Here is a 15226-nt window from a genome sequence, read left to right on the forward strand (position 1 = left end):
GCGTAAATCATGATGGCAGTTCATGGCGTCATCAGTCCATACAGTATAATATCTCTTCCTCACGGATGGTCAGCCTGGATTTTGAGGGGCATGATTAGCAGTCAAAAGTGTCTCTCTTCCTTGAAAGTTGTTCTCCAGACCAGCCCACCCCAGAGAATGGTGACCTGGGCCTCCCTCTCTGTGAGCACACTCTGCCAGGTAGCAAAGCTATTGACTGAAGTCAATGTAACTGTAGAGCAAGCACCTGATCTACTCACAGCAGGGAGGCGGTCTGCCCACCAGGTAGCTTGAGATAGGGAGAGAATTTGATGACTGCCTTTGGCTCCCTCAAACCCGATCACTCCAAAATTCAGATACTCAATGTGTGGTGCTCACACTCTCCAAAGACTCGTTTGTGCTCTCTGGGATTGATCCTATTATAGATGCCCTCAATTTTCTCATTGCGGAGTAGCCCTTTTCATTACTCTATGCAGCCATATTGTCTTCACCCTAAATCATACATATGTATTGTTAAGCTTGAATCAACAGTAGCTACAAAGCAACAGATTGCTAAACAGAGATTCATTTCTATATTATCAAACTCTTAGATGCCCACTGGAGTTGCACAACAAACAAAGAAATCCAGATTACTGAGGGATGGGCTACATTTTTTTAACACAGAGTCTCCAGCCAATGAGCCAGTGGTTAATTTGTAAAATAATAAGTGCCAGGACCCTGACCAGGAGGCCACTCCAGCTTACATCACCCATTGCCCTTGACATCGCTGCCAATGGTGGTACCAAAACAATTACTAACCATCTCCCTCATCTGCAAGTGCGACAGTTAAGATGAGTCCAGTTCCCCAAAGGTAAAGAAATGGCTGGGGAGGCAGGTGTTGTTAAGTTTTTTTATGTGTATTGTATTCATAAACAACCGTTGTATTGCTTCTCTCTCAATTAGATGAGCAGTGCCACCATGTGGCAGACTGTCATAAGTGTGATTGTGACAATTAAGTGCTGGTGCTGAGCACTGGAAGCCACTGTCTCAAATTAAGCACCGCAATGAGCGCACAAGAGGACTCCATCTTTAGCCAAGGAGGACTCAGAGAGGAAGCTCCTAAATTTCACACCCTCAGCAGGGCACGCTCACAGTTACAGCGAGATGCTAGTAACTTTGATAGTGCTCCATATCAGAGGTACCAAGGTGTTTATTTTTACTTACAAAGTAATGCCTGCAAAATTATTTGATTAGCCCACTGGCTTCACTGTTGCCACCATAGAAACAAACATGACCAACAGCAAAACAACTCCGAGTAGATGACCTGGTTGGGGATATGCGCTGCTGGTTTAAGGATCTTTGTCGAATAGCTACAGATAGGATTGCAGAGAAGAACCAGCACAACAGAACGGATACTCCCATTGCTTTCACGCATATCCTTGAAATAGAGGTGCACGCGCAAACACACACACTCTGAATCCCGACTGGTGATCATGTTTAATGTGAATTGTGCTACCACTTGGCTGTTTCATCCTCACAAGCAACAGGTTATGTTTATTCGTATTTCCTTTTTTGTCCTTGACCATCATCACTCAGTCTTCCTTTCCCACTTCTTGGATTTTTATTTTCACTCAGAGGTGACACCCAATGTCTATTGTCCCCACAGAAGGTGGGCTGGGGTTGTACAGTGCCTGTCTTAGAGGATAGCCTCATTTTTTTTAATGCTGTGTGGAATTTAACGCCATTATTCTTCTCTTTCCATAAAACAGTGATAAAGTGAGTTGCGTCTGTCCCCTGGAAACGTGATGTGAGCGCGTGGGCTTTGTGATTTAAGATACAGAACCTAAGTGCTGATAGAGACCCACTGACTCTCTCCAGTCCAAAGCCATGTAAAGCTGAGGAGCTCTTGCACTGAAATAAATCGCTAAGATGCCCTCCTCCAAGCCACTGCCTTGGACTAGCCTACTGACGTCAACAAAAAGCACCCAGCAGTCATCTCTCTCCATGTGGTCATCACAAACACACAACCTTCTTCAAGGCCCTCATACAGTTTACAGCCCATGGCTAACTTTTAATGAGTGATGGCCTTATCTGGTAGCCATGGTAAGTTAAGCTCTCATGAGGCCATAACAATCAAACAGCATTTTCGGTTTTAGGCAGGGAATTGGTTGTATAGTTTTATATAAAAAAATGTTTATCTATACGAACTGTTCAAAAGTAGTAATTAAATGTCAGTTCTTTGGACAGCTATTCTAACGGTACCTAGTAACTTCCAAAAGAAGAACTGGTTGGCTGAACTCTGGTGCCCTTGATCACCCATGGGGGGTCACTCTGGATCTATAAAAGCCATATAGCAAATCTAGCCCACACAGATCAGGCTCTGAGTACAACACTGTCATATCCCTGTCCACCTCCCTCCCCCCTATCGACCTCCCTCCCTCTAATCACAGTGTAGGTCTTATTGGATATTCCCATCATGCACTGGGGACTGAACTGGGAACAATGCAGAAGTCCCCATCTCAAGGCGCATTGCTTGTGATCTCTTTAATATCCACTATTAAGCGTCTGCATCATTCCCAGTCATCAAGCCGCTTGATCCCACTTGGTTATTGTTTCCACTTTTACGAATTTGGTTTGATGAGACTAGGAAAGGGGGATCTCCCAACATACAACAACCCTTGAACATCTGCTTCATCCCTGGAAAAGAACAATTTAATAAACAGCCACAAATGTTAAACTGGTTGATGGAAGTGAAAGAGGCTGGGTGTGCAGGGTAATTCTCTAAATGGTATTTTTCTAAGTGGAGCTAAATGTATTTAAACATAGAATGCATCATTCCATAACTCACCTGGAATGTGGTTGACGTCTGAGGAGGCATTTTTAAAGAGGGGAAGGGGGAAGTAGAAGGGGGAGAAAACACAGAAGAAAGACTCAGCATTAGAGGCACACTCAGCACTTGTACTTTGCATGGAAATCTTCTCCCATGCAAATGCTAAAACAGGTTATCTAGCATTTCTCTAATTCCCCCATCCCTCATGCATGCCATGCAAGTCAAAAGGCTCTGGCCCCCAACTCTGCATGTATCAAATTCCATCATTCTATCTGTCCAGACGGCCAGGAATCAGATAGCTCCACCCTGCAAGAAATCCTATTAAACACAGCATCAGAAAAAAACATTTTACAGAAGAGGAAATCTTCCTGCTACAACGGGATCCTTCAACACCATAAATCCAAGCAGTCCGGGAAAAAAGAAAGTGGACCTGCTCCCCTCAGCGAGGGTCACCTGAATTTACGACCAGTTGTAGGTTTGCTCAGAACACGGCACTGAAGTATTGCGACTTTTAGCCCTTCTTCAGATGCACTTTTTCATGCTCCCAGCAGCGTCCTTCATTGCAGACACGAGTGCAGCCAGCGCAATCTGCCAGGTCAGTGAATGGATGCGTGGATGGTGTGCCGTGACACGGCAAGAGCTGGGCAATTCGTGGCTCTACCCATTACCTTTATAATAATGGCCTAATCCCATCACTCCACCACCCACCTAGCTAAAACAATATCATCCCAGTGTCTTCTCCCACCAATGTGCAACCCACAATAGTGACCTTTCTGCTGTAAAAGCAGCATCGTAGCTTAAGACTGGCATGTGTTGGCAGCGTTTCCTATTTCAACAGGGTGATACCTGCAATTCTCAGCAGAAGGCAGGCACTGTCAGGCTCTGAGCATGGATACTTGTTTCTAATAGCTTCAAACAGTGGACGAAGTTAAATGTGCGTTCTGGGTAGGGGAGATGTCTGTTCCATTGCTAATTCAAATATTCAGTTCCACTGCTGCAGTCATATTTCGGCTTGAATTAGGATACTCAATGCGTCAGTGATAAATTACAGTGACATCATAACTCCATCTCTTATACAAAGACATTTTAAACATTGTGTTATGACATCACAACGCTATTTCTTCCTCGTTTGATATCCCAGTGCTATCTCTTCCTAATATGATGTCACAATCGTCTAAGGACATCACAACTCCCGCTCTTCATCTACTGGTAATAGTCTCTTCTCCCCATCAGATCTTGTAAGAAATCAGCCACATAGTGGGGATTCGATGCCTCCAGAAGTTCCACCCCTTAGTGGGCGGGACTTCCAGTCCCTGGAATCAAAGAGCACAGCAGCTGAGCTATGGCATTCTATCTGCTGCTCCTTTCTGCTTTTGGATGCAAATGGAGAGCTTCTTACTAGTTTGAAGATCTACTGAAGCTAGGAATAGCCTTTCACTCTTCACACATCACTAAGCTTGCAAAGTTTTAAAAAAATTCCCCAAACTAGCAAAGCGGCTTGGCATGAACCTCAAAGTCACTGTCCTGGTTTTCAGTTCTTACTCCCTTTTCTACATTGACCCTGCCAGTATCCTAAGAGACCTCATCACTCCCCTTCAGAAATTACAGTTCTCCACAGGCCTTCTATATGGTGCCATTATGTTTGTCATCACAGAGCAGAGGCAGCACTATAACACCGCCGGCCGACTGGTAATCGGTGAAGTTCTGGCATCCACGCCTCCCTCAAGTAACTCTACTGCAATGCCTACTCTAATATCCAAGAAGAGGCATACACATACTCCAAATCATTCAGGCAGAGGATGGCTCCCTATTTATTTACTATTGCAGTTCTAGTCCTCAAATATTTGGAGAAAGCGTACGTGAGCCTTGCTTACTTTCGACATGCGAGGAGGGTAAAAAGACAGCCCTATTGGAGTGTGATTTGAGAATGAGCTGGCACCAGAGTGTGGGTCATTGGCAGGGGAGCTTAAATAGACAGAGCGGCTTCCTGTTGTCTCTAGATCCGTGGAAAGGGTGGGAAGGAGTGAAGCCTAGAGGGAAATGAAAATCCTAGGTGCATGCATCCACTGGGAAACCGAGCCCGTTCTCGCTGTGCATGGACACCACATAGGACACTCCCTGCATTTAACGCATAAGAGAAGTTTCCTTAGAGCTGCAGAATAGAATTGTCCTCTCCTCAACGTGGATCTCATTGGAGCATGCCGAACCGGAAGTGAATCGTGTGTTAAAATGGCCCCTTCTATCACTTCATTTTGTCCTGCTCTGTCCGTGTTCAGTTCATGTGGCGACTTTGCCAGAGCTCCTCTAAGCAGGAGGGATGAGGAGACTGTCAGGGCAGGCTCACAGAAAGGTCACCTCCCATGAATGCGCCATATCAGGTAACGGCCCCCAGGTAAGGCAGCGCAGGGCTCGCTCTACACACAAAAGAAATGGATGCCTCAGAGACCCAGCCCATCGAAGCAAACACACCTGGTGCCACCGGCGAGGGCAGGGGAGGGGCGAAAGCCATCTTTTCAATCAAGAGATGGATGCCGGTGAACCTCAAAGGGCAGGCAGGTGCTTTTCCATAACTTCTACAGCTCAGTTTTGCCACCTATCAATAGAATAAGTCAGTGGATTTATGAATTTCTCACAGTCAAAAGATGTGCCCAGCAAGGCACAGGCTGAAGGCTTTGAGGGGGGCCAACATAGCTTTTTATCCTTCTGAGGTTGATGAATATGCACCATGTAGCAGCCTAGCAGCAACACCTATTAATAAAACATGAAGAAAGTATTCAATGAGTGACGTGCAGCATGTAAATGGACACTTGAATCCACAAATGGGCAGATTAAACCTGAGCACTAGGTAGAGTGGGCTTGTATGAATTTGTGTTTCAAATACAATTTAAAGGGCCAGTGGAACAACTATTTCAATTTAGCTTGTGCCCTTGTTTAGTTTATGCCCCTTGAGACCTTGTCTGGATAGGCCCTGTGTGGGCAAGCATTGCCTCTTTTATTCTCCCTTCATCTATGAAAGTCTGCCACATCTGTTAATCAATCGATGCTGAATGCGGTTGAACTATATTTTCTGCATTAATGAGATTTTCAATAAGGGATATAAAAGAAAGAGCACTAAAGATGGTACCATACCCTTCCATGGAATTGAAAAATGTAGGATTAAGGATTGGCCTTAACAAGAAACAGCTAAAACGATTCCTAGTTTTTGTCTTTATTGGTGCCTTCAAGGCAAAACGTACTTGCAAATGCAAAATTAGAAACAATTCAGCCTTTTTTAAAATTTGGGGATTTTTTAAAAATCTTTCCCAAAATAATTCATGGTTAGACTTCAACTGCTAACTATGGGGCCGATTACTATGGCGGACAGACTGGCGTCATGGTGGTGACTGGGACCATCCTCAATACATGCAGCGGTCCCACACACCCAATTAGGATGCGACCGCCACCATGGCAGTGGCATTTTGCATTTTAACATTGCGGCGGGTGCTGCTGTCAGCAGCACCCGCCGTGATGTCAAAATATCATGTTGTGCATTGCACTGCACTACGTGGCAGGCACCACACTTGGTCCGCTGAAATGTAGGGGGGGTACCATGGGTACCCCCCAGTGCACCACACCTCCCCCCAACACAAGGGGGGGTCCGCAATGGGCCACCAAAACCAATCTGCACCAACCTGCTAGTCACCGCCACCATTTCGGACCGACATCCATTTTACGGATGCAGACCAATTGCCTGTGGCAGTTCCGTGGCAGACGGTCTTTGCGTCCGCCGCGGTCCGAGCGCGATTCCCCCGCCATCTTATTGTGGCCGGAGTAAAATCATGGTCTGATGGTGGTCCTTCCGCAATCGTAATCAGCTGCTATGTCTCATGGACGATTATGGAAAAATTAATATTTTCCCAAATATGGCAGACTTTCCCAATGTCCAAAAAGAGCCTCTGCTGCCCTATGGGTGTTACTAGAGGAGCCTGGGGACGCTGCATAGCGTGTAAACTCTGGATTGTTGCAGCAGTGGAAGATATTCTGTCTGATGGAGGAATAGTGCAGCTGAGAAAATAAAAACCTCTAGGAAAGAGATCATTTTGTGTGGTGTTGAGGTTGAGAGTCTGACCGAACCTGCTCTGGTCTGCAGTTCATGTTCCTTAGCTCAGTTTGCACTGATCCACTTATTCCATTAGTGAAGTGATCTGAAAGTTTTTTTTGTTTTAATATCTTACATGGTTCCCATCCTGAGGGAGAGCAGGAGGGAGTAAAGAGGCTGTCTGAAGACTCCACTGAATGGGAACTCTGGCACCAATGCACCACTAGCTCCAGACTGGGCCAGGGTATTTGCCGGGTAAAGTGACTCTGGGATAGCAAGAAGCAGTAGGCACTTTGACGGGTGATGGTTGCACCACATCTGGCACTGCAGGCTACGGTAATGCTCACGCATGAAGCTCCCATGAAGCATGACGTGGCGACCCATACAACATGGGTCAATCCCTCGCGAGTCAGGACAGGCAGCCCATTTGAGGAATCAACCATTCAGGACTGCTGCTTGCGGACTCAAGCAGACAGAAGTCCTGGTTCCCAACAATAAGCGAAAGTGGAGACCACTGGATGCCAGCACTGGAAGCCACACTGGAATTAGGAGCAATGTGAATTCTCCCTTGATGCTGTGGCTCCCCTAAGAGCAATGCCCTGTTCTCCTTTCCCAAGAAGGTTGGAACATGCAATCTTCAAGCCATCTCATCGCCATGTTTATAAGTCGATGTCTCTGGAACTCAAACATAGCGCAGCCAATACAGCTCAGTCATGAGCTGTATCACTGGTGGGATTGAAGCTCTGCAGCTGACAGATGGATACGCTGATGGACAAGAGGAACAATGAGGTGAGCTGAGATGTATCTAGTACACAAGCAACGGGGTACCAGCACTTTTTTGATTTTGAGAGGGAGGGTACCTGCACTTATCAAGAATAACAAACACTTTTAATTGAAGAGTACCAGCACTTCTCAGAAACAAGCAGTTACTCTGTTACAGAGTACCTGCACTTCAATGTTTCCATTTCAAGCACTGCCAGTTCCGAATTTCGCTTGGAAACTATGCTTTTTAAGAACTTTTTGAAATTTCCCGGGTTACCATCTCTGGAGCAAAGTTTGTTTTCATGGTGAAAGATACTTTTCCCTGCATAGCACGGTTATTTTCACTTTATTCAAATCCAGCCACGCTGAAAAATATAGGTTTAATTCCTTTTTGCACATTTTACATTTTAATAAGCTTTTCTATAGATAAAGGCTAATAATGTTCGAAGAGCTTTGTGACTAACTAATGATTTCAGAACTTAGTGGCTAATTATTAGCTGCAGAGTTTTTTCTTTAACTAATGTAGAACTTATTGGTTAACTAAATGTTGCAGAAAATTATGGCTAACTAATTGTTACAGGTCTTTTTGACGAATTAATGTGTGCAGACCTTTTGTCTGCACAATGAAACGGAGCAGCAAATGAACACCAACTGTTTTTCTGCAAAGTGTGTCTTATAGAGAGACATTCTGATTCTATTAAATGAGGATACGTGGAACTTAAATAGTCACAAAGTGGCTGTTTTAATACAGAAGTGGCACAAAGCTTTACGAGCTTGCGAAAGTTGTGAAGCTTTCCACAGATGTTAATGAAGGGGACCAAAAAAAATGAACTTCCCACACCCTTAGGCAAAATCAGATATTCACTAAGTTGACAATTGTTCCCTCTTGTGAGACTCCAGTTTTTCCCCTTTTGTAACCTAAACTGGCATCAGAAATTCAGGACCGCTCTGACGCAAACTCAGTCTCGGTTCTTCCAAGTCAAGGAAGTGCATACACATGTAACTCCACAGAACCCGTCCTCCCTGTGAGGAAGAATGCAGAAAGTGGCAGACGCTAAAGTGCTTTAATACTTTTCAAATCTGCAGGACCATCTCTCAGGAGAACTAGGGGACCCTGGCACAAGAATCTACCTCATTTAGAAACAAGCGCTTTAATACCTTTCAAATCTGCAGGACAATCTCTCAGGAGAAGTAGGGGACCCTGGCACAAGAATCTACCTCATTTAGAAACAAGTGCTTTAATACTTTTCAAATCTGCAGGACCATCTCTCAGGAGAACTAGGGGACCCTGGCACAAGAATCTACCTCATTTAGAAACAAGCGCTTTAATACCTTTCAAATCTGCAGGACAATCTCTCAGGAGAAGTAGGGGACCCTGGCACAAGAATCTACCTCATTTAGAAACAAGTGCTTTAATACTTTTCAAATCTGCAGGACCATCTCTCAGGAGAACTAGGGGACCCTGGCACAAGAATCTACCTCATTTAGAAACAAGCGCTTTAATACCTTTCAAATCTGCAGGACAATCTCTCAGGAGAAGTAGGGGACCCTGGCACAAGAATCTACCTCATTTAGAAACAAGTGCTTTAATACTTTTCAAATCTGCAGGACCATCTCTCAGGAGAACTAGGGGACCCTGGCACAAGAACCTACCTCATTTAGAAACAAGGCCTCTTCTTGGTTTGAACGAATAACCTGCGGTGATGTTCTTGACGTCTGCTAATGGAGATTGTTTCTGATACTTCCTGCCCAGTAGACCGGACTCCCCAACCACCGCTTCAGCGCATAAAGGGGTGACTTGGATGTCACTACTGCTATCTGTCAGTCCGCAGGTGGCACACATTGTTCTGACAGGCCTACTTCTCATTGTGCCCGGTTGCCTGTCCTGCTTCATTTCCACCGAGCATGGCCGGAGAAAGGCCGGTAAGTTGAGGCAGGATCTATCAAGTATTCAATTTGCAGGATCACATTATATTATTGTCGTATTCTGTATCCATCAAAGACTAAGGTGTGTTGCCCTGGTGTTTGGTGCTCATCTTTCTCCGAGTGCTGGTGATATTTTCTTACAGGTCAGGCAGGTTTTTATGAAACTTCATGAAGTTGTACTGGGCGGAAGTATTTCATGGATGGAGCCCTTATGATGTTCACCTATGTTGTCTTATCTATTAGGGGAGTATATATGTTTTTTTATTTTTTCGCAAGCAAACTTTTGCAAAGGGTAACATTGTAACCCTTCTTCTTTTTTTCATTTTTACTACACATTTTGACCCTTCATGAAGTTTGAAGTTTTTTGATTTAACTTAGCCTTCACCAAGTTTTTATATGCATTGTAAGATAGTTGTCACTTCATTACAAGATACTTTTTACTCTTTTTCAACACAGTGAAGATTGAAGATGTATGCAGTCTATAACTCTGCAAGTTTAACTTTTTCAGACTTTTTAGTACAAAATACCAAACGTATGCACACTTTTTCTCTGCACCTTTACCTTCTGTAATATACATACTTTAAAAAGTCATGATTTTCACGCAAATGTGGCAACTGGTAATACTTTGCAATCTTTAGTTTGCTGCAAAGTTTATATAGAAGTTGGTGAAGGTTGTAAAAAGGGCATTTTGAAATTTCCTAACTAATCTATCCATTATGTCAGGCATTGTGCAGGTGTTTTCTTATTTCATAAGGATGTACTTTGTTTGGGATCTATGCATGCAGTGGTTTGTCCACCATCAATAGCAAACTGAAACCGATGCCATTGAATTCTTTTGTAGACTGAGCTTTACTGAGCTCCAATTACACCGCCTCACCAGCCAGTTCTGTGCGTTTTGCAGTTAACTCGATCTTTTTTGGGGGACGAACCTAGCTAGCAGCCATCACACAACCCATCAGAATAAAGTGTGCTTCCCTACTACCAAAACTATCACAAACCTTCTATTAGCTCAAATCAGTGTTCAGTTTGTAAAAAAAACATATATAAATGCAGTGCCCCACGCTTTTCCGAGGATCACCGCGTCAATGATGTCAAACGCCACAGTGATTGACGCCATGGATGTCTACTTTTGATTCCACCTCATGCCTCTTTCAACCCTCACCTTATACTTCCTATTTGCTAACCTCATTTTTGCATGCTCTTTTTCATCACTGCTTCCTCCCTTTGTAACTGTTTTCTTTATCCTTCTCTTTCGCTCCCTCCTCCCATCTCCCTTTTTAGCCTTTCTTCCAGCTCTGGCCTGAATTTTGATGATGAATGACAACTCCTGGCCCCCAAGAATGAGTGCCGGAGCCCAACCATCTGTATACAAATGAAGTGCTGGCTCTCAAGGATAGAGGCGTGGCATCATTCTTGATTTTACTTTCCTTTGATAATTGGAGAACAAAATGGGACCAGTTGTACTCTAGTTGATTCACATTAGATTTGTTTCTCTGCTTCACAAATCAATTCAGTCTGTAGAATGAACATGCGGATCCTTTATTAGATGCGTAAGTTTTAAGTAACAACTTTTATTCCAGGGGGTCAAAAATATTTTGCCACGAAAATCCACAACATGTGACATGTATCAGTGATCTGTGGAGCTCTAGCTGCTCAATATAATTATAGAAGTCTTTTGTTCGTAAGTTTCCAGTGTCAATAGAATCAATTAACTTAAACAGTCGAACAAGTATGTGTCAGAATACAAGATCACGGGGTGTGTGAGCTGGGAGCTGGGAATCAGGATCAGAACTCATAACTCTAAAGCCTCACACCTTAGTGGATGTATGGATCGAAGTGGGTATAAATACCACATTAACACAGTTGACATATTTGATCCAAAGAACTGGGAATATGGGTATTGCAGCCTCGTCCCTATGTAAAGCACTGGTCCTGGGTGCTAAAGCTCTACAGCCCTTGTCTCAGGTGATGATTCCATATAGATTGACTCTGCACCGGTCTCAGGTGCTGGGTGTGTACAGTCCGCACTTCCACTGTCTTAGAATGGGCCCTCGGGTTAGCTTCTGGTTCTATGTAACATCCAGTAATCTGTGCCATGATGTCAGTCAGAGGGTCTGTGCAGCATCCTCAGATCTGTGCACAGGGGCGGCTCCTCCGCAATGGCAGAGGAGCTTCGCCCAACTGATCATAGTCATTCACAGAAAACTAAAATGATAATGAAACAATATTATCATTGTAATTTTGGCTGACTTTCTAACCCGATGTCAGTGTAGGGTGGGTCAGGACCATAGCAGGAGGAGGAGTGATGGGCATAGGAAAGTGCTCATGTTGGTTTGGCCGGCCATCTTAGGGTGGCCAAACAGACATGCGCACTTAGGTTTCTCCAACCCAGCTGTGCAACACAGGCTCTCAGGCACTGTCTGAGCGGAAAACCAGGCTGCTAAGACCAATCCTGGAATTTCTCTCATGCTATTGAGAGCAGCACCAGGATTGGGTGGGGATCCTGTGCCTCCGTAACTGCTGAGAAGAGAGAAGAGTACGAAGGAGGCCTGCGTCGACTGGTATGTTTTTTAAAATCATTTATCATTCCCCCTTCATCCCCACTTTAGCTATGCGTCAGCCGCCACGGTTTGTGCAGCATTCTCACATATGTGTAGCCTCCTTAGATCTGTGCCATGGGTTTGACTGCAAACTGAGCAGCTTTCTCCTTACTGCACTTTTTGGTGTCTAACCCCGGTGCTCATACTTAGGCGCTCCTAGGTCTCTGTGTTCGTCAATGTCGCTGTGACTGTGTTGTTTTGGCGGTTTCGCTTCTGGAACCATTATTACAAAGCAGGCCCAATGCCATTGACTGTTCGCCTCTGTCTGTGCTATAAAAAGCAGGGCTGGGGATGCTGGAGCCCAGTATTTGCACAGACTCCAGTCATGATCTGCTGGCACGGCTTCCACAGGCTGAGCGGGCACAGACTGGCAGACTGCAGACACAACACGTTTTATCTCACACACTGTGTGTCCAGCCACCATACCACTCGACCCAGGAAGGTCTCGAAAGCCAGAGTAGCCTTGAAGATGGTTGTGTAGATTAAATGCCGCTATTCCCTTACAGCTCAATTTGTAGCCTACAAAATAATATCTCTGGCACCTTCAAAGGGCTTCTTTCCCTCACTAGATTCAGAGTACAGGATCCGACTTCAAGCTCCGGTGGACCCTGGGCTGGTTTTTCTCAGCAGCAGCATCTGCTTTTCAATTCCAATGGACCTGCACTGACTTTCCTCAGTGCTATTAATTCAGAAGCACCTTAAAGCACCAGACACTATTTCTAATGCTACTGACACGCGCATTCACTGTACTTATACTTTGAAAATTCTACTGTTCTTCTTTTCTTTCCCATTTACTTCTACAGCCAAGACTTCATCAACAGTTGCTCTGAGAGGGTCACTTGAAATCAGTTTTCCACCAAAATGTGTCTGCGTTGTCTAGTCTACTTGGGCTAGGACCTCAACCAACGGCAGCTGTGAGAGGACAGATCAGGTCACGCACAAGGTCATGTGAATTCCATACTTCACCGAAGCATGTCTTCTCAAACTAGGACCTCAGTCAATGCCTGCTCTCGGGGGTCATATGAAGGTTATGCAGGGTCCAGGCTTTATCAAAGGCTGACTTTTCAAATTCAGGCCCCCAGGCTGGGGTCACTTGAGCTACATGCTTCATTAAAGAATGTCTGCTTACCCTAGCAATTCAAACAAGACTCTGAGAGACCTTTTGAGGTAATCCAAGGTCCATGTCAAGAGTGTGTCTACTAGGACCTCAACCTATGCCAGCTGTGAGCGGTCAGATGAGGTCGCACAAGGCCACTAGAGGTCTACGTTTCACCAAAGCATTTCTGCCCAGCCTAGGACAACTAACTACTCCTCTGGGAGGTCACCTTTAGGGGTGGGCGGAATTTGCGGAATTAACCTTCGCAAATTATCGCGAGAATGTTTAAAATTATCGCAAACAAGCAGAAATATCGCGAAGATGCGGAAGTTTTTTTCCGGCATGTTCGCGCGATTTTCTGCATGGTTGCGGGTCGCCAACTTACCCATGTGGCTGCTTGCGGGCGTGGCCATCTTGTTTTGAGTTGTTCTCGCGGTGCATGATCGCGAGAAGAAAGACGTGATCGCGCGACGCATGACGTCACTGCGGGCGCGAACTGTCGCGAGACAGCGCAAATGGCTAAAAACAATACAACATCTCATGGAGAACGCGACCGGATCAAGAAAACTTGTCGGCGAACGCAGGGATTCAGGTAAGGCGATCGCGCGCGCGCGAGAATGTATCATTTTACAGCGCGAGCAAGAAACAAATTATCGCCAAGCTGCGGAAACCGGAATTTTTGACATTTTCGCGCTCTCCGCGGAATGCAAAAATGTCAAATTATCGCAATTTCCGCGAACGGAACGAAATTTTTGCCCAGGCCTAGTCACCTTAGCACCGTGTGTGAATGCTGCACACATGTCTATACAGACGTCAGTGCAGCAGGCTGAGGAGACGCACTTTCCCTTCCACGCCCCTCGTCTCCTTGCACGGACTGTACCATGCACGCCTAGCCTGCCCAGCCAGCTCGAGATCAATGCAATTCCCATCCCCTGCAGCACACAACACACAATCTGCCTTCTAACCACACGGTCAGCACACGGAGAGAAAGCAGTCATTTGCAGACATTTCTGGTGCATGACTTTGTGTTAATCAATTGGTGAATATATGCAAGTGTGAAAACATGCATGGGTGCACCTGCTTGTCTGTAAGGGTCTAAATAGTACCAAGGAGCAACTGCTTAAAAACAAGAGACTCCACAAGGGAACGCAGAGACTTTGTTTTGTTTATAATAAAAGCACTTACATAAAGTCAGAATTACCTAAATAATTTAATGCATGGGCCCTCTAAACGGAAGAGCAGTTTCTAATATTATCTTTTGACCAATGTAATTACTGCCTTCACTCTCCACAACCCCTTGACTGCCTCCCATCCAACCACTCTTGTTCAATTCTCAGGCATTTTAGCGTTGGCGCACAGACGTCTGCAGTGAAGGACTGTGGGAGAAGGCACATACTTACACCCAAGTCAGCATTGCTGCCGCGCAGACAGCAACAAGGTATGTTTAATGTTTTAATGCACTCGTTTGCCTGCTAAAACAAAATACATGAACACATGAAACAAGCAAAACATTTGTTACCCTTCGAAAAGTAAAAGGAGGCGAGAAGGAAGAGAAAATGAGAGATATGCATTGATCCAAGACAGTCAGAAGCAGTGGGAATCAGAGGAAGGCTGGAGACCAGCCACAGGTCATTTTTTTCTACAGAAAGATCACTGCTAAGACATCTCGGAGAGGTTCAAAGGTCACCATTCGGGTTTGTGATGTGCTGGACCCGCCTTACCTTTAGTTTCCTGGGTTCACTGGGTGGAGCAAGGGGGGGGGGGAGGCCTGAACTCACCTCTTTGCTCCACTTAAAAATCAACAAAAGGGGTCATTCTCAGGCAGCAGCATCCTCCACTCTCTTCCTCTCACTTAACACCTGTAGAGAACCTATTGCAAGCTTAAGGCGGAGAAAAACATTCAGGTCAGAAGTCCTAGGACAGAGAACATCAGTGACATGGCCAATCAGGCCTCCATG

At 45.1% G+C, this 15226-nt stretch overlaps 1 protein-coding gene across 19 annotated transcripts in view; it reads right to left on the bottom strand.

Annotated features, from left to right (window-relative positions):
• The window catches only part of NRXN3 (neurexin 3), a 2213138-nt gene that overhangs the window by 2006747 nt on the left and 191165 nt on the right, over positions 1-15226 (bottom strand). For all 19 annotated transcript variants that reach the window (XR_014968865.1, XR_014968864.1, XR_014968862.1 and 16 more), the window contains exon 3: positions 2825-2842. Coding sequence is in view for 14 of the 19 variants with exons in the window: in XM_085626627.1 (XP_085482753.1) it covers positions 2825-2842 (18 nt within the window). In the remaining 5 variants the exon portion in view is untranslated. The remainder of the gene's footprint in view (positions 1-2824; positions 2843-15226) is intronic.

Source organism: Triturus cristatus, chromosome 9 (assembly GCF_964204655.1).
Source record: "Triturus cristatus chromosome 9, aTriCri1.1, whole genome shotgun sequence".
NCBI classification, from domain to species: domain Eukaryota; kingdom Metazoa; phylum Chordata; class Amphibia; order Caudata; family Salamandridae; genus Triturus; species Triturus cristatus.